Here is a 20,160-nt window from a genome sequence, read left to right as displayed (position 1 = left end):
AAATATATTAACAGCCCTTTATTCGCTAACGCTCCAAGTACACTCAATAACAATTAAAATGGTTCACTTACTGACGACATTTCAATACAAGGTGACCCATGTTGATTACTCTGGAGTGTACATCAAAACAGCACGCACAATCATAATGCCGTGTCAGCAGGCCCATCAGGAGATAGTCACGTATCGCGATGAAAGCGATTCGAATAGTGATGTGACTGGAATGTCCCTTTTGCTCTTAAAGGGGCCCACAGATTACCGTTAAACGCAAAAGGTGACAGTTCCTAACAACTGACAGGCTGATATCGTCCGTCGAACTGTTAATCTGTGGGCCCTTTAACCCTTTGACCGCCGTTGGCATGTATACAAGACAACGATAGAACGATACACTGGCGCCGCTGTCTTGTATACAAGACAAAAATTCAACCACTCGGTAAATGTGGAAAAAATATCAATTATAAATTTTTTTACACTCATGTTCATGTTTTAGGTCCTTGTTTAAAAAAAATTGCATTTATTGCAGCTATAGAAATCCATTCTTTTATAATAAGGCTCTCAAAAAAATTGCTCCAGATTTCAACGTTTTTCTTGTTCCTCGTCGCCGTTGTCTTGTATACAAGACAGCTAGGGATGGGAATGTGAACTCGATATGAAAATATTCAAAATAAATAACAAATCGCAAATCTGGTTTTATTTAAGCATTTGAACACTTGTTAAATGCCAATTGGTGGTAACTAGTAACTAGAATACGTAAAACGAGACGAGAGAGACAGGCATTAACTATAGCTGAAGTTCAGGGAGCTTCTTCAGCTGTTGATAGTAGAGTCAGACAAGTAAATCTGTCCTTGTGGTTTATTTGCAGAACAAAAGATTCATTTTAAGATGATAGTGTAGTGGGGAGTGATACCCTGCAGTGACCGCTTCGCACAATAATGGTACAGGCGGACGCTAGGACTATATAGTCAGTGTCGCCTAACTATGAGAATGTTATATATTTGAAATTGACGAAAAGTTGTCATGGTAGGGAGGATGTAATACGGGAACTGAGAAGCTCATCTAAGGAACATGTGGAATGTGAAACATGCATTCCCGAACATTTCCGATCCCCACCCTTTTCCAATATTATTGTTCTTCACTCATTGACAATTCAATTAACCCACGTGCAATTTTTCCCAATGCAGTTCCGGTACTTACATTTATATTATCGACACACGATGCGCGGCTCTAACGTTACGCTTATAAAGTTTACGTACCGACAAGCGCTTACGCCGTTGACCTAGAGACTATTATTACTTAATCCGCGCGGAAACAGTCCTTGTCGGTCTGCACTGCGGACAGTCCATGCGCGCCGTTGTCTTGTATAAACGACTTCTGGCACTACAAGAAGTGTAGTGCGGTGATATTACGTCATGAATCGATATTGTTTAGTGGTTGTTTTTAATGATAAAGACCTTTATTTTTAACATTGTCGTGTGTAAAAAATATGTTAATTTTTGGCATTTTCGAAATAAATTAAAGTTGGATAAGAACAAAGCCAAATTGAGAAGATTTTTACCATAAATTGTAAATATCGATATCACTATTTGCAATCCCTAAACTTTTTATTAGTTGTTTACTTAAAATTTGCTCTGGCGTGTGAGTGAGCGTCTTTGCGGACTAGGTCCGGCGGCCAAAAGGTTGGTACCGTCCGGATTTAGACTACACTGATTTACTGAACTTAATATAAATTTTCTAAGTACTGGAGCGCGTTAGCGAGGTCCTTTCTCTGTTAAACATCGGGTTTGTTTCACTGTGTGACAGTGAAATTTTTGTAGGTACAATCGAGTTAAACATCATTACAAGACAACGTTCTAAAAATAGGTATATTATCACACTTGCTCGTAAAAAATTCGCTCAACGCATTTGAAACAACAACTTTGCCCCCTTGTAAAACATATAGGTACCTAACAATTTTAAATCTAATAATCGCGCAACAAGTGCACATCACTAGTGACGACTGATTCATCTGCCGGCAAAAATAAGCTAATACAGCGACTCTAGAAGATGCTCAAGGTCGGCAAAGACTGGTTACGTAGATCCTTCACTTTATTTGGCGCCATGTTTTTATGCCGCCATGTTTTTAGGGTTCCGTAGCCAAATGGCAAAAAACGGAACCCTTATAGATTCGTCATGTCTGTCTGTCTGTCCGTCTGTCCGTCTGTCTGTCCGTCCGTATGTCACAGCCACTTTTCTCCGAAACTATAAGAACTATACTGTTGAAACTTGGTAAGTAGATGTATTCTGTGAACCGCATTAAGATTTTCACACAAAAATAGAAAAAAAAACAATAAATTTTTGGGGTTCCCCATACTTCGAACGGAAACTCAAAAATTTTTTTTTCAACAAACCCATACGTGTGGGGTATCTATGGATAGGTTTTCAAAAATGATATTGAGGTTTCTAATATCATTTTTTTCTAAACTGAATAGTTTGCGCGAGAGACACTTCCAAAGTGGTAAAATGTGTGTCCCCCCCCCTGTAACTTCTAAAATAAGAGAATGATAAAACTAAAAAAAATATATGATGTACATTACCATGTAAACTTCCACCGAAAATTGGTTTGAACGAGATCTAGTAAGTAGTTTTTTTTTATACGTCTTAAATCGCCTAAATACCCTTCATGGGCGAGTCCGACTCGCACTTGGCCGCTTTTTAGGGTTCCGTAGCCAAATGGCAAAAAACGGAACCCTTATAGATTCGTCATGTCTGTCTGTCTGTCCGTCTGTCCGTCTGTCCGTCTGTCCGTCTGTCTGTCCGTCCGTATGTCACAGCCACTTTTCTCCGAAACTATAAGAACTATACTGTTGAAACTTGGTAAGTAGATGTATTCTGTGAACCGCATTAAGATTTTCACACAAAAATAGAAAAAAAACAATAAATTTTTGGGGTTCCCCATACTTCGAACTGAAACTCAAAATTTTTTTTTTATCAAACCCATACGTGTGGGGTATCTATGGATAGGTCTTCAAAAATGATATTGAGGTTTCTAATATCATTTTTTTCTAAACTGAATAGTTTGCGCGAGAGACACTTCCAAAGTGGTAAAATGTGTGTCCCCCCCCCTGTAACTTCTAAAATAAGAGAATGATAATACTAAAAAAAATATATGATGTACATTACCATGTAAACTTCCACCGAAAATTGGTTTGAACGAGATCTAGTAAGTAGTTTTTTTTTACACGTCATAAATCGCCTAAATACGGAACCCTTCATGGGCGAGTCCGACTCGCACTTGGCCGCTTTTTTTATTCGCACTAGCTTGTTAAGGGCGTTGAATCCATTTTGCCCATTCATGGGCCATTCACATTTATTTTGGCTCAAATAGGTATATTGGTCTTTTTAGGGTTCCGTAGCCAAATGGCAAAAAACGGAACCCTTATAGATTCGTCATGTCTGTCTGTCTGTCCGTCTGTCCGTCTGTCCGTCCGTATGTCACAGCCACTTTTCTCCGAAACTATAAGAACTATACTGTTGAAACTTGGTAAGTAGATGTATTCTGTGAACCGCATTAAGATTTTCATACAAAAATAGAAAAAAAACAATAAATTTTTGGGGTTCCCCATACTTCGAACTGAAACTCAAAATTTTTTTTTTCATCAAACCCATACGTGTGGGGTATCTATGGATAGGTCTTCAAAAATGATATTGAGGTTTCTAATATCATTTTTTTCTAAACTGAATAGTTTGCGCGAGAGACACTTCCAAAGTGGTAAAATGTGTGTCCCCCCCCCTGTAACTTCTAAAATAAGAGAATGATAAAACTAAAAAAAATATATGATGTACATTACCATGTAAACTTCCACCGAAAATTGGTTTGAACGAGATCTAGCAAGTAGTTTTTTTTTAATACGTCATAAATCGCCTAAATACGGAACCCTTCATGGGCGAGTCCGACTCGCACTTGGCCGCTTTTTTATTTACATATTAAATGCATTGACAAAAGAAAATCAAAATTCTTCAACGTATTATATTGACGTGCTGCCGGAAAATTAATTTACACAATCCCTCTAGTGGTGCGGGTGTCCATGGGCGGCGGTAATCGCTTACCATCAGGTGATCCGTCTGCTCGTTTGCCTCCTATATCATTAAAAAAACTTCGAAATTTCCACAATAAAATCGGAACATAAAGTTTTCATTTCTTGTGACATTCTAGAGAACTATTCCAACCTTTCGGAAAAAAATCCGCAACTTTCACACCTGTAATCATCAGGGGTCGGACAAAAAGTGCGGATGACGTAAAAATGACGTAATCTTGCACACAGGATGATGTTTGAGTTTGTATTTAAACTTCCGTGTGACATGTAGTAACAAAGTAGTATTAATGAAGTAACAAAATAATCGTAAATAAATCCATGGAATTAATAATACAGGTGGTAGGGTGATGTAGTGAATAAAATAAATTTCACGAAACTTGCCACAATATTCGAGTAAAGATGACATTTTAGAGCGTTTTCTTATACATTAGTAAATATAAATTTTAGCTAAATATAATCGTGAAGATACAATTCGCTAGGTGCACGACTGGTGCTGCCCTCATTTTGGCGGACTTTCTACGTTAAATCTTATGGAGTAAAACTAGTTCAAGCGGCTGCCACTAGTACTAATGGCGGACATTCCATAAGATTACCTGTGTTTGTGACGATCAGCGCCACTTCCCCCTCCACCGACTTCGCACCTTGCCAATAGCTAAACAATAACGAAGTCAATTTGTTCATCTGATTGACAATGTGTCAGTCAAAAACGTACTTACTCATTTCAAGTGGCGATATCGTTTAATAAAGAGGTTGATAAATGATAAGTGATAATTGTTTATGAAAATACTATTTAAAATCATCCTATAAGTGGTTTGACGTCATCCGCACTTTTTGTCCGACCCCTGGTCATCATGAATGTAGGACAATAACGGTGATTTTTTAATTAAACGTTTAATGAGGAAATGCGATGCAATATTGCGAACGAGCTACATCATCAATACCCGTCGGAGCAGAAATAATTGAATTACAGCCAAACATCGCATGTAATTAGCAGAATGAAGATAGCTCATGCGGAAACTTGCGGCGTTGCGATTGGTTAAAATATAAGTTTGTGGCTCTGTGATTGGTTAAAATGTAAGCTTGCGGCTCTGTGATTGGCTGAGCTGTGCAGGTGTTTCAGTTCAATACGTTTTAAATGGTAAACAAGGAGCCAGCAAGTGCATACATTGTATTGTTCGCTTATGCTTAGTTTGCAAATTAATTAGGGAAACGGTACATTTTTATTCTTCGTCTAGCTTAGACAATAATGACTAAGTATTTCTACAACAACGACGATTCTATTTAATTTGATTTAATTGTAACTTAAGTTAACCGGAAACTAAAACATACGTACATTCAACGCATAAGTACCGTGACCAAGATGACAATCTTTGATGGCTCCTCTACGCGATGCCCCAGCGCTGGACCAGCGCGATGGCCGTGCGATGGTTGAGAGCACGCACTATGGATGGAATGCGCCACGTCACACGTGTAGATGCATACGCGCCATCGCTGGCGCACTACCTTTGATGTGTGGCCGAAAAACCGACACCGCGGCCATCCCATCGCCATCCCGCCGCGCCATAAGCCATCCGACACCACTAGCCTCTTACACGCTGGCCCATCTTAGTGGGCCAGTATGATGGGCCATCGTGTAGAGGAACCTCCATTCGAAACTTTAAAAAATTATGGAAATAGTCACGTGACTTTTCGTAGCATCTGTCATCCCGATACATTTTTTATTTACTTTTGGCGTTTGTCTATTTACGATTGTCCCCTTGACTAGGCCCCTTGGTCAGGTAAGGACACATTGTCCATTAGAATGTTTTGATATTTATAGTTTTGTTTCCAGGCTTTAGTCGGACTTACTCGTACAATAGTTCCACTATTGTTCCACAAATACTCAATAACAAACGGTCGAAGGAAAGGCAGTGTTTAGTTTACTTTAGATATTGGCACATCTATGGCTGATACACGCTTCATGTTATGAATACTGTACTGTACCTATTGACTAAAAATAGAACATTATAGATATACCACTAGTAGGTATAAATCCTACTGCTGGGCGCAGGCTTCCTCTCATGCGCGAAAAGGTTCAGGCCTTAATTATGCTATGGCCCAATGCGGGTGGGGACTACACCTTTGAATTTCTTCGCAGATGTATGCAGGTTTCCTCGCGATGTTTTCTTTCATCGAAAAGCTAGTGATATTGAGTGATATTCCGTACATAAGTCCCGAAAAACTCATTGGTACCTTTAGATTGAAAGTCGGACGTCACATCCATCAGCCAACTCTGCTTATTGAGTGCTCGGGGTTAACAAGATACCTAATGTTTTATGACAGCGAGAATCATAGAAATAAATGACGGATAACTCATCGCGTCATGCACCTGTTGTTAGTCAATTTGTCATAAATAATTGAATTTCCGGTTCTTGATAGTTTAATCCTGGTGCATATGGTTGTGACATAGTTATTTACCATACTTCGTAGCCAAAATTTTATGAGTATTATTTGTCAAACAATATTTATCATATTAATTAGGTGGTATATTTATTCAAATTAAATAGAATAAAAAATCAACTACATTTGTTACTTTTCATCTTCACAATGTGTCGTGTTTGTAATACAATCAGTACACTTATTGTCAGTAACTGTGTGAATCCTTAAAGACATGTGACATGTGACACCTGTTTGATTCACTCAACGCCGAAACCAAAACACGGCAGCTAAACATCCTCTCAGAGGCAAAACATTGGGCGAGGTTAAGTTAGGACATAGCGGCGCGTCCGCGACAGCTACTCTTCCGGCTGCGGCGGCGGCGCGTACGCACTGCTGCCCCCACTCTATATAGCCTCCGATGCCAGCGCGCTCTTCAGTAATTGCCACACACTCAGAGAGTACGCACGTTCACAATGTTCTCTCCACGCTTATTAGCGGCCTTCGCGTTAGTAGCGGCAGCGACTGCCCTACCCACCACCGACAAACCCGCCTTCCCACGACCGGTAACCACCATCACCGAGGATGACTTCGAAGACTCCCCCTGGTTCAGCTTCCCCATGTTCGGAAATCTCTTCGCCCCTCTCTGGAAACTCTTCCCCAGTTTCGCCGATATCGGACCCAGGGTTGTCACTGATGACGACAAGTTCCAGATCGTCGTGAACGTTAAGGATTACAAGAAGGAAGACTTGAAGGTGAAGACGAAAGGAGATTTCATATTCGTCCAGGGATCGCACGAGGCCAAGCAGGACGACCATGATGTGTTTGCTAGCCAATTCTTCCACACTTACACTCTGCCATCGAACTCCAGCGCGGCTGATGTGACCGCTGAGCTCTCCAGTGATGGATACCTAACAGTCAACGCTCCGTTGAGCTTCGTCACTGATCGTGCTAAGGAATCGGGAGATCGTGAGGTCCCAATAACTGAAACAGGACTACCCTACCAGAAGGAGAAGCTTGAAAGAGAACCAACGACGCCATCGGCCGTGACGACTGAAGATGACCGAAAAGAGCCGACGACGCCCTCCGACCGTGACGATGCCACTATTAAGGACAACAACATCCCTTTCGGTAACGAGATTGCGCCATAGTGATTTAGATCTAAGATAGCATATAACCTACTTGTATCGTAATAAATATTTTTTTAAGACCCAGTGTTTTCTTGTGTGTTGATATGCAAGAGCGTGTGTGTGCCTAATGGTAGCGTATGGTTCTGCATACTGTATGAGCCGGTGCGAGTACTTTAACAATAGAGGTTTGTTTCGGAACCTTTTTTGGGTCCAAAAGCGTCATGGAATACATTATGTGCCATCTTGTTTAGGAGAACATGTATTGTTTCTTTTAACGAGGTTTTTGTGGCGCATTTTAATTGCTTTGTGCGGGCAATTCAGACTTTCCAGATTTTTCGATAACCAAGTTCTATTGTTTTGAGTGTTAGATGAATATTTAATGATTCGCAACTACTGGTCGAAAAAAAAACAATAACGTTAAATAAATAACACCAGTAATACCATTAGCCATTACTTACATTAGCTATCTATGCTGTATGCATACTAAAATTCTTAACTACATATGTACGTGAGGTAGTGCAAGCACGTACTAAAAACATTACGAGTGACATATTGATTTGAATCTTCCATTTTACGACCAGTGACCAGGGCCCTTATTCGACATGTACAACTGTCAGATTTCGCGTCATTTGAAATTCAACAGCTGAAGTTCATTTGAAGTTCATCAAGTGCTGAAGTTCATTTGGTACAAACAATAATTTAACAAAAAACAACTTTGTTTTATTATTACTTTAAGGTTTATAATGGTTTGGTTTGGTTGTCACCTAACTGTGGATTGCTAATGTCAAATTTTGACAAGTAATGATTCCAAAGGTAGACTTGGTTCTCTATGACCTTCGGCACCATCTTGGAGTTTTTGACGTGCGAAAGGGTAATTTATAGCAAAGAGTAAAACTTTTTTTTTTCAGTACGTAAGTTTACATGAATTAATGACATCTTGTGAGCGATAGACCAACGAATGCGCTGTAGGCGATGCGGCGGCGAGTAGTGGAACTTACGTGACAATTTCCATCAATCAAAAAGGGACTACATTGCTGATGGTCGATAAAGGCTATTAATAATTGAATTTTAACAGCAAGAATGCCTTATTGACAAGCGATCTTTTTGTTGAACCCACACCTACACGTCAAATAATGCTTGCTCCACACATTCTCTTATAAACGCTCAAAATTGTAAAAAAAATTAAAGAATTTACTCATCACCTCTCTCAACTCAAGCTGCCTATTTCTAATCCACGTTAACAAACCACAAGTTGTACCTTAACACATTTCGTAAACCATATATTCAGAAAAGTCCGTATTTTATTTCTAAGTGGAACATGAATATAGCTGGTCAAGCAGATCTTGACAGTAAAAAAGGCGCGAAATTCAAATTTTCTATGGGACGATATCCCTTCGCGCCTTGGAGGATATAATCAAACGGAGACGCCATGTCTGTAATTTTCTGTACAAAACAGTCTGCCGATTTTTGCGGGGGAGGGGAACGTCAAATGTATGCGTAACGTAAAAATAGCCATGTCAGATAAACGTCAGTCCATACATTGTGTATGACCGTTGGCCGCCTATTTTCGACAGAGGGGAAAGCCTGTTAATGGCTACTCCGTTTAGTTGTATCCTCCAAGCTTCGCGCCTACATTTTTCAAATTTGCCGCCTTTTCTACTGACAAGATCTGCTTGACCAGCTATAGCTTGTATTACCTTTTTGGCATAAAAATAATCTAAATTAGTCAAAATATTTTGACTAAATATTGCACTACTACTACCTACTATATAGGTACCTACCTTAGTAACTTGGTAACTTTGTGTCACCAACTATTTTGATGCTACCTACAAAGAGCATCAAAATAGTTGGTGACTGACAGGTCAGGCTCCGGTCTTGGTAAGTAATGTAGCCAAATACTGGTAAGTAATATAGTCATAAGACCTACTGTATTTGGCTATATTACTTACCAAGACCTAAAAGTACCTATTGTTTAATATGTATCTACACAGAGATGATTTTTAATTAAAGGAAATTAAATACATATATGTTATTCAACTACAAATAAAAAAATTAGATCTATACTTGGTCAACCAGAACTTGACAGTAGAAAAAGGCGGCAAATTTGAAAAATGTAGTTGTAGGCGCGAAGGGATATCGTCCCATAGAAAATTTAAATTTCGCGCCTTTTTTGACTGACAAGATTTGGTTGACCAGCTATATTTCAGTTTACACATTTTTTTTCGTTTAATTTTAATAAAACATTAAAGTTTTTAAGCATTAAACTTTATTTAATTTTCTTCACTATAGATTATTTTCTGATATTCAAGTAGGTATGGTGTTTCAGGTTGGTAACAGGAAATAAGAAAACCACGCTGGTGGTCCACATCTGTAAGTTTAAATATGAAACATGATAAAAACACTTAAATTAAAAACTTAATGTCTTCCCAGCTTTGCTCGAAAACATATAAAAACTCAAAAATGCGCGTTTTCCCAGATATAAAACCTAGCTAGATCGATTTTGCGCCCCCGAAAACCCCCATATAGCAAATTTCATCTAAATCGTTAGAGTCGTTCCCGAGATCCCCGAAATATATATAAATAAATAAATAAATATACAAGAATTGCTCGTTTAAAGGTATAAGATATATATTATTAAAAACTTATAAATAAATTATTTGCCCTAAATCGTGGTAGTGACCTACCAAGTGCGGTAGGGTGCCCAGAAAGGCTGCAGGCTGACCGCTTGCCCCGCTGGATAACAATGCTGATCCGCATCATCAGAAGCATACAGATATAAAGCGCTTTGACAGCTCCTCATAGAGGCAACGCGCGCTAGGCCGCACGCCATAAATCTAAGCTAAAGTCTTAAATTCGAGATCATGAACATGAAATATTTGTTCGCTATAATAGTAAAATCATAGGTCTAATACCTATGATTTTAATATTATAGCGAAAAGTTAGCAGGAGACGGCCGTGCCGTGGTCGTGGTAGGTACAGCATGCGTGGACCAGACAAGCAAACCCTGAATTATTTACCTACCTATTTTACTATACCTTTGTTCACCATTGTGTTCACCTATGTATATTTACTCTTCTTTCCAAGATAATCATTTTTTTTTCAAGATGTAACCCGTATAATCGGGCTGTATAATTTGCCTAAATTTTTTTACACAATGTTGTATGTAATTTTAATTCGATAATTAATGATGTTTTACATATTTATCATATACTATTTTTCCAGTTTTTCTTGTATATTACGTTGTTTATTTCGATTGACGTGTTTATTATTTTCGTTACTATGACAGCGGTTTTTTTTTGGCATTTAGCCAGTGTCATGTCGATATAAAAACACTTTAAAAATGCAACGGAAAGGTTGAGTCCTCCATACAATGACATTATTATAACTCAAACAAGAACCATCCAAAGGGGAATGGGGGAAATTGCGATAGGTATTTGCTTCTCTATCACTCTTGCATATCCGAGGGAAATTTAATGGTGGCACATAACGAAATTGGTTTCGCGGAAGGAAACCGTCTTTATTCATCAATGTTATATTTATTAGGAACAAACGTTGACTGCCGACTGTCCTATATATTACACTACTCTTTGCTGCCGACTTCTAGCGCTGGCGGTACACCGCGAAAATCAGTAAAATGCTGCAAATGGTGTTAAAGGTCTGAAAATCGGTACGATTGATCTTTAGGACATTTGAAACAATTTGACCCGAAGCGCCAACAAATAAAAAAAAACGAGAGGAGTTATGACGTTATGTTTCTTTTGTATGAAAAAAAAAATAAGAAACCTATCGTGTGTGGTATTCAACGAAAGGGCTTTCTGAGCCAATGCTAAAAATATATCACATCGTTACATTTCAGTCATTTTGTTTAAATTATAATAAAAATAGTTTTCAAAACATACCAAGTTTGGGCTTCTCCAGATACAATACCGTTAATTTTTTTTTGTAAAATATACCTCAAATTATCCGTAATATCCTCATATCTAACCCTAATAAAGCAATTTTGAAATTATTTACATTTAATTTTTTTTTTAATTTTTCAATTTTACAAAGTGTAATAATAGCCCTGCCGAATATAATGTCCGAATATTATGTCCGAATGAATAAATACGAGTAATAATGTCATTCGGGTAAAATAAGAGTATTGAAACTTGGTTTTTCTACTCCCGTACTCTTATTTGTCATTTAAAGGGTCGTGCACACACCTTTAAACCCCCTATAGTTCTTATCTTATAGTTAGCAGTATCTTTTTGGCACTTTTACGATACTTCGTGTAATCACCACTTAAAAAATATTGTATGGAATACATTGTTGCCAACCTAATTTTAATTGTCATTTCTGACAGACGAGTGAACCATAGACATGTTTTGGTTACTGGTACGATTTTTTTTTTTCATCTTTATAGGGCTGTATCTCCCAAACCGTGCGTCGTAGAGCAAAAATAATCAAATTTTCGTTCCCCTTTAAGAAATCCCTAAGTAAGATTTAAAAAACAAAAAAAGAAAAAAAGGAAGAGAAATATTTACAGGGCTGTATCTCCTAAACCGTGCGTCGTAGCGCAAAAGTAATAAAATTTTCGTTCCCCTTAAAAGTCCCACCCACTGAACAACCTATCACATTAGGACATGAAACAATCATCATCATCCATTTTTATTATTATTTCATTGCATTTCAAAGTAAGCGCTTGGTCGTAGAAAAAGTATTGTATGCAACGTTGTTTAACTTTCAAAAAATACTCGTGGCGTCTTTATTAAATTTACTTACTCACGCCACTCGCCTTTTTTGACCTCTCTTAAACAACGGTTGCATAAAATACTACTGCATGTTCCTTTGGTAATATCTAAGCTTTAAGTAAGAAAAAGTTCTAATGAGTGGGGGTGGAGAACTCGGGAGAGGGGGGGCGTTAAAGGTGAGTTTTTTCAGTTAATTCTTTCTTAATTCTTACATAGACAATTTTTACTACGACTTATAGATTCCGAGATATAAGCGACTTTCTGAAAAAAACGTTATATATTAATTTTATGCTTTCTTTTTAAATATTTAATTGAGAGATTCATAATCACACTTTGTAAAACTGAAAAAAAAAAAAAAAAAACCTAAATGTAAATAATTTCAAAATTGCTTTATTAGGATTAGATATGAGGATATTAAGTATAAAATTTGAGGTATATTTTACAAAACATTTTTTAACGGTATTGTATCTGGAGAAACCCAAACTTGGTATGTTTTGAAAATTATTTATTGTATTATTTAAAAAAAAATACTGAAATGTAATGATGTGATATATTTTTGGAATCGGCTCAGAAAGCCCTTTCGTTTAATACCACACACGATAGGTACAATATTTTTTTAAATTCCATAAAAAAAAAGATGACGTCATAACTCCTCTCGTTTTTTTTATTTGTTGGTGCTTCAGGTCAAATTGTTTCAAATGTTCGTACCGATTTTCATACCTTTAACATCATTTGCAGCATTTTACTGAATTTCTCGGTGTACCGCCAGCGCTATATATATTATACTACTCTTTGCCTTTTCTTTAAACTTTTTTTTGACAAGTTTTCACAGACAATTAAAAATTTGACATTGATACATCAAGGCGGTTTGTTTACAAAGGGGCCTACCGGGAAGTGCGAAAATCGAAACTCAGCTATTTGCCTCTTTATCGCTCGAATATGCAAGAGTGATTGAGAGGTTAGATAACAAAATTTCGAATTTCTGACTGTATTTTTCTTTAAATATTTTCAAATACAATTAAGTTGCGTTGTTTTATCACAAAGTTAAAAAGACTTAAAAGACTACTGTCTGCAGGGCTTTAAATACCGTTAAAAAGTTGGTATCGTTACCACAAGGTGACAGATTTAACGTTAAGTTGTAACTAACGTTAGACCAGGTACCGTTAGTTATACTACTCTTTACCGGTAACAAAATGGTAACGTTAGCAGCTGTCAATTTGAGCTAACGTTAAGTCAAAGGTATCGATACACCATTGTTAACGTTAGTAGGTAACGTTAACAGCTGCTTATTTACCGTTTGATTAACTGATAGGTGCCATCATCGTTGACAATCGAGCGAATGTTCATTCACTCTCAAGCAGAGATGGGCAATTTTAATAACAAAACTTCCGTGAGACAAAGACATATTAAATGGAGATGGGCATTTCGTAATTGATTCCTGGTTCCACGATTACTCGAAATTACTTTGTAATCTGATTACCGATGCCCAGATTACTTTGTAATCTAACAATACCGAATTACTAATAGTGGAGTCAATATAAAGTTAAAGTTACATTAATTGCACAGTAAAATGTTTCTACACGGGTGAATTATATATCATATTGAATACCCGTCTGCGAATTAACAACTATATCTGTTCCCGTTTTTGAGAAATAACATTTATTTTATTTTATATTTTATACTACCTAAACAGTAATTTCTAACTAGATTTTTTTTGAAGAATGGGCTATGAAGCTTACACGACTACACGATCAGAATTTCTCCCGACAATAATATTAATTATAGATTTAATGAAAAAAACAATAATTTTGTAAGTTTTCCATGACCGAGAATATCCCACACTGAGAGAAAAGTTTACTATTGTGGTTAATTTAATAGTAGGTATTTGTTTCGATCATGTTTAATTTATCTGCCCGAGGAACTGCTATATTCGCAGAATAGCAGCATGATTTTGGAAACAAACAGCAAATAATGTTCTACACAATTAATGGACTCTTCTAGTTTTTTGGCAGTACATAACTGTACAAGTTATTGAAGACTACATACTTATTTTTCTCGCAATAATTAAATCAATTTCCAGCATAAAAAGTCAATGAAGTATGCTGTATTTCCAGGCTTCCACAGAGGCCAAGTCAAACTTTGTTTAAGATGTCAAAAAGATATCATTTTGTTATCATTCGCCCAACCGTCTCGCTCGCACCAATACATATTTCATCTAGTACGAGTGAAATGCACGCGCGAATGATATAAAATGACATCTTTTATAACATTATTTATTATTTGGTTAGTAAGTACCGTCCACCAAGTTATACTTCGAATAGCCACCCGGACAAATTCCAAAGCTAATTTCGAATTTTAAAATTTGACAATTCACGAGAAGAGTAACGTAACGTCAAAGGATATGTTTGTCCCTTTTCAACGATCCTGTCATCCGATGCTTGAGTAGAGAAACTAAAAGAAGCAAATGTCAGCAATTCGTAACGCTTAGTTTTTGTTAGCAATAGCGCATCGCGACATGAGAACTAGTATGAGCCTGGCCCTCGATTACGTATAATTGCAAGGAAACTTGGGATCAAGTTATCTTAGTCAATTTAGAGCAGTTGGAAATCAACTCATTGTGAAATTTTTGAACGTTTTCAAATAATTTGTTGGATTAAGTAGTAAAAGTGTTACAGTATGTTATATATTTGTGATCTACTCACAAGGCCCTTTCATTTGGTACCCCACATGGTATGTTTAAAAGAAAAATGGTAAAAACTTTGCATCACAGTAACTACCCTCACCACTTTCGCGCTTGTCATCTCATATATTTGTGTTCAGGATATTATACTGAATGCACTGATACCAAATAAATAAATAAATAAATAAATAAATATTGGGGGACATCTTACACAGATCAACCTAGCCCCAAACTAAGCAAAGCTTGTACTATGGGTACTAGGCGACGATATACATACTTATATAGATAAATACATACTTATATACATAGAAAACATCCATGACTCCGGAACAAATATTAGTGTTCATCACACAAATAAATGCCCTTACCGGGATTCGAACCCAGGACCATCGGCTTAGCAGGCGGGGTCACTACCCACTAGGCCAGACCGGTCGTCAATACTAATAAATATACTCATATCCGAGACGACATGAGCGTAAATTTTTCTAGAAGACTTTTCGAGAAAAGGCCAGGCTACAATATCTTTACAGGTTGATTGATACTGAGTGTATTAACACGATATGACGTATTAAGACGATATGAACGAAAAGTAACCTAAAGCCACCCTACCAACATTTTCGTAACAATGAGAGATTACACTGATTTAAACTTTCACGATTTTTACACATTATTAAATTATACAACGATACGCGATTAAGTCCCGTTGTATAATTTAATAATGAGAGATTATTTCTTGGAAATAATGTTGTAATATAAACTCCTTGTAGAGCACCTACCTGCGAAGAGATCGTGCTGTCAAAGTTGTTAATGATTTAATATAATATTGTTAGTTAACTAAAGTTTTATTAATGCATCATTTCATCTTATACACCGCGGGATTTAATAACCCGAAAGATTTAAACCACGTATTTTTGACGACAGTACGCGTAAATAATGTTATATCAACATGGGTCCAATTATATATTTTAATTAAACTACTATTTCAGTACAAATTAAATCATATTAATTTACCGCTTCTTTGTGAACAAACCTTTATTCAGAGAGTGAGCGAGTTTAATTAATCTCAAGTAGAGAAACAGAGAGCGAGCATGACATTTCACGAATCACTCCGATATCATACGATGCACGGCGAATGCAGTGACATGTGTTCCATGACAAAAAGTGTCAAGTTATGTCTAGGATCATGTTTACGTTGAAATTATTTCAATTGATTGGCACCTCAAAATACCACAAATTGTATCAAAACTTTATTAATTACTACAACAGTAGGTACAGTGCAGTTATTATTGTTGAAACTTTGCGATAAAATCTTTTCCTTTGAGTGAGATAACCAAAGCCATTAACCATGATTATATCCGAAAGAAATCATGTCTCTTATTGTTTTAACTCATACTACAGCTGGAAAGGGATGATTACTTTGTTAAAATCAATGAATGACCTTTTGTTAAAATATCGATCATGCTTATCAGTACGTATTTTAAATTCTCGATGTGTTGATTTATACTGAGTAAAGTAAAATAAACAACTATGTTAAACAATTACGCTTTTTTATTAATTTAATGAATTAGGTTTTCACACCTGAGGATGCCAAAGACCGGGCAAAGTGGAGAAGGCTGAGCAGGAAAGCGGACCCTGGCGCTAGACCGGGAAAACGCTAGGTTGAAGAAGAAGAATGAATTAGGTTTTCGAAGTGTGTACCACCGTTTTCAGCACAAAGATTTAATTTTAAACGGATTTCATTATTTAGGTTTACAAAAGGTGTTCTTTATTTCTTCGGAAGCCGTTCGAATTTTTATTAATAATTCTTCTCCAGACTTCACTGGTGTTGAGTATTCCTTCCTTATCTCATCAGAGTTCCCCATAGAAAAAAAACCAATGGCGTTAAGTCGGGTGACCGGGCGGGCCAGGTTAGGACGTTGCTTCCACGGCCAATCCACCCCTAAGGGTATTGTTCGTCTAGCCAATTTACGAACTGGGAACGAGGCTGAAGTGGGTCCGTCGTGCCGGAAGCACATAGTTCTTCGGGTTTCCAAATCCGTACACAAAGTGAATATCCGCTAAATGAGCCGGAGGATAATGCGGCATGGCGAATTTTATTTATTACAGTCAATCAAATTTAAAGATTTTATCTTGCGCATATCTTGACATCAATTTCGTCATTTTCGTCAAACTATCAGCCAGTTATCGTGAAGGTAAATAGTTTGCACTCTCGTGATTGAGAACAGAACAAAATTTCGTTAGAAGTTCGAATTTGGCTAATAACCATGCAGTTAGTGCGTCTGCGTGTAAAATTAGTTGGTGGCTACGTCACGCATAAGGGTGTGTTAGAATTGAGATTTTTTAACTTGTGATTTGTTTTAAATAATTAATATCTCTTAAATTAAGGGTTTTTGGACTATGTGTTATATAACTTTATATACTCTAATTAGGATCTAAAATTGTTGGTTTAAATCTTTCGGGTAATAACCCCCGCGGTGTATATAACCCTATTACCCTTTGAATTACCTTTTTCACGTTTTCTACAGTAATGCAGTCGACTGCAGCAATTTTGAAGCGCGACATTGCTACCGACTGCATTACTGTGGTAAATGTCAAAATCGAAGTTCCTGTCTGGATTTTGGCGTCCATTAAAAATAAATAATCAAAGGAGGTCATCGATCAAATGGCCCGGAGGACAAGCCATCGTTAACTGGTAGAATTCCTTATGGCATTAAGTCCGCCTCTTGTACTATAAGGTTTTCTTTTGTGCAATAAAGATTAACCACTTTATTCATAAACTTTACGGGCCTGATTTAGTTCAATTATGTTTATCCCTTACTTACAAATACATAAGTTAAAGTGACAGATAAGGACAAACGATTATTACTATTATTAGCTAATTGAAGTTTGTAGCGCGTTTATGAATAAGGGGTTAAAGAAATAAAATAAATACAGATGATGACAGTAATTATATACGCATTTTATTACGGAAAAAGATTTAATATTGGGTGTAAATGAAACGGGAATTGGAAATATAAAATAAAATGATATTATATTATTCATTTCCGTAAGTCAAACCATCATCTTTATTAGCATTGACATAACGCTCAACTTCGCACAAATCCGACTAAATTACATTTCAGCAACACCTCCATATTTCACAAAAAAAATCAAGACATTATCCAACCTATATAATCTTGACGTATATTATATCAAAGACGCCTGTACCTAATATAAACCGACCAAGTAACGAATTAGCTATACCATCATATTTAACAAACTAATTTATGACGTTTTGCAACCTTCTTATTTTGGCAAATATATTCCGACACAGCCGGGTGGTATTTTATCTGTCCAATCTCGGTCCATTGTGTATTTGCGTCTCACATTTTGCTTAATGAGAGAGTGATACGCAATGCATATTGGACAAAGATCTTAAACAAGTAGAATACCACCTCTTTCATTTGATAAACATAAAGAATAATGACAAAAGACTATGAACTCTAACTACTAGAATTAAAGTTGAGTTTTACTAACGTACATAATTATCTTTAATGAATTTTGACTGATTCTATTTCAATTTGACAGAAGCCCTGCCGTATTTATGGTCAATAAGGTCTACTGGCCTTAAAATTGTGTATGAAATTACAAGCAAATATCAGCTTAAAGAATAATAGTGTTAACGTTAGTTTGGTAACGTTAGTTTATAATGTGAATTGGGTAACGTTAACAAGCCCTGCAATAAAAAGTAAAATTACCGGTAAAATTAACGTTAACTAGCTAACGTTATAATAATGTTAAGTTATCAAGTATCGTTACCATTTACTACCGGTAATAAGGTATTTTTATGATTTTAACGTTAAGTAACGTTACTTTATAATGTGAATTGGTAACGTTAACAAGCCCTGACTGTCTGTATCATCACCATCAGATCAGCTCGATGGTACCATAAAAATATTGTATTGTCACCCATATTCATGAATCTAGTATTAAACTGATTGGGCATGAGTGGTGGGGATAACTGAAAGAACGGGATAGACTTATGTATCTTTCAGTAGGAGTAGCAGCGAAAGCGCTATTATTGTTTGTCATTGTCACAGTCTCACATTTTTTTTTATTCCTCACCGTAAATTAGCATGGATGATTGGTCGAATTTATTTGTTGCCCACCATAACAAATAAATTCTACCTATCATAGCGTCGCATTGCGTATGTTTTGTCCCTCACGGAGGCACGCGTAGACCGCTTCTATAGGATGCTACCTTCTATGCCCATATTACATATTATGTACTTATGTAAATTTTCAGCTTCCGCTTCAGCTTTGAACACCCGGGAAGTGGGTCAAATTTAATTTGCATGATTTGATTGGAACCGGGACAGATGAAACTAACTAAAAGCTTGTAAAAATGTGGCTTTCCAATTTCTATTGCAACTTCAGATGAAAACGTCCTTATTGAAGCATAAGGACCCTTAATTTATGGAAAGCCACATACAACAACCAATTCGAGGCTACTAGGCGGCAAAATACGACTCAATACGAGTAGGTAGGTCAAATAAGAGTAATAAAATACGGATTTATATTTGGCCAAATATTCTTTATTGTGACAAAGTTATTCTTCCTCGCGTTATCCCGATTTTGCCACGGATCATGAGAACCTATGGTTCGCTTGACAATTAATCCCAAGAATTGGCGTAGGCACTAGTTTTTCCGAAAGCAACTGCCATCTGACCTTCCAACCCAGAGGGTAAACTAGGCCTTATTGGGATCTGTTAGGCTGTTAAAGTTAGCTACTCGTAAGTCTCGTAACACAACATATAAGTTTCACATTATAACAAAAATTACTTACATATATATTATGTACCTAAACATATTACTTTTCTAAAAAAAGGACTGAAATCTAGTGCTGCGAAGAAACGGTATTTTTGTTCGGCTTTTTTGTTGCTATTTTGGCATATGGATACATGGTAGAAGAAGTAAGTGTATGGAATCCTCCTCCATTTTGCGTGGTCCGACGCACCTGGCCGGGTTTTCGCGATTTTCCGTCAATGTTCAATACCTTATTTCTTACGAACACCTAAAATAATAAGTTTAAAATTAATCTCAATGTCTCCAGTTTGCTGTTCATTCAAACTGACAAAATCCAAATTTCTGAGGCA

General features: G+C 36.8%; 1 protein-coding gene and 1 long non-coding RNA gene across 2 annotated transcripts in view; one reads left to right on the top strand and one right to left on the bottom strand.

Annotated features, from left to right (window-relative positions):
* Positions 1 to 20,160, bottom strand: part of LOC134663121 (uncharacterized) — a 135,111-nt gene that overhangs the window by 9,954 nt on the left and 104,997 nt on the right. The gene's annotated exons all lie outside the window — the stretch shown is intronic.
* On the top strand, positions 6,902 to 7,690 carry LOC134663052 (alpha-crystallin A chain-like). The gene has a single exon (XM_063519344.1). It carries the CDS (start codon positions 6,962 to 6,964, stop codon positions 7,634 to 7,636), a length of 675 nt encoding a protein of 224 aa, XP_063375414.1. The 5' UTR covers positions 6,902 to 6,961; the 3' UTR covers positions 7,637 to 7,690.

Source organism: Cydia amplana, chromosome 4 (genome assembly GCF_948474715.1).
Source record: "Cydia amplana chromosome 4, ilCydAmpl1.1, whole genome shotgun sequence".
In the NCBI taxonomy this organism is placed as follows: Eukaryota; Metazoa; Arthropoda; class Insecta; order Lepidoptera; family Tortricidae; genus Cydia; species Cydia amplana.
The sequence above is the reverse complement of the archived record's forward strand: the minus strand, read 5'-3'. Positions and strand labels throughout refer to the sequence as shown.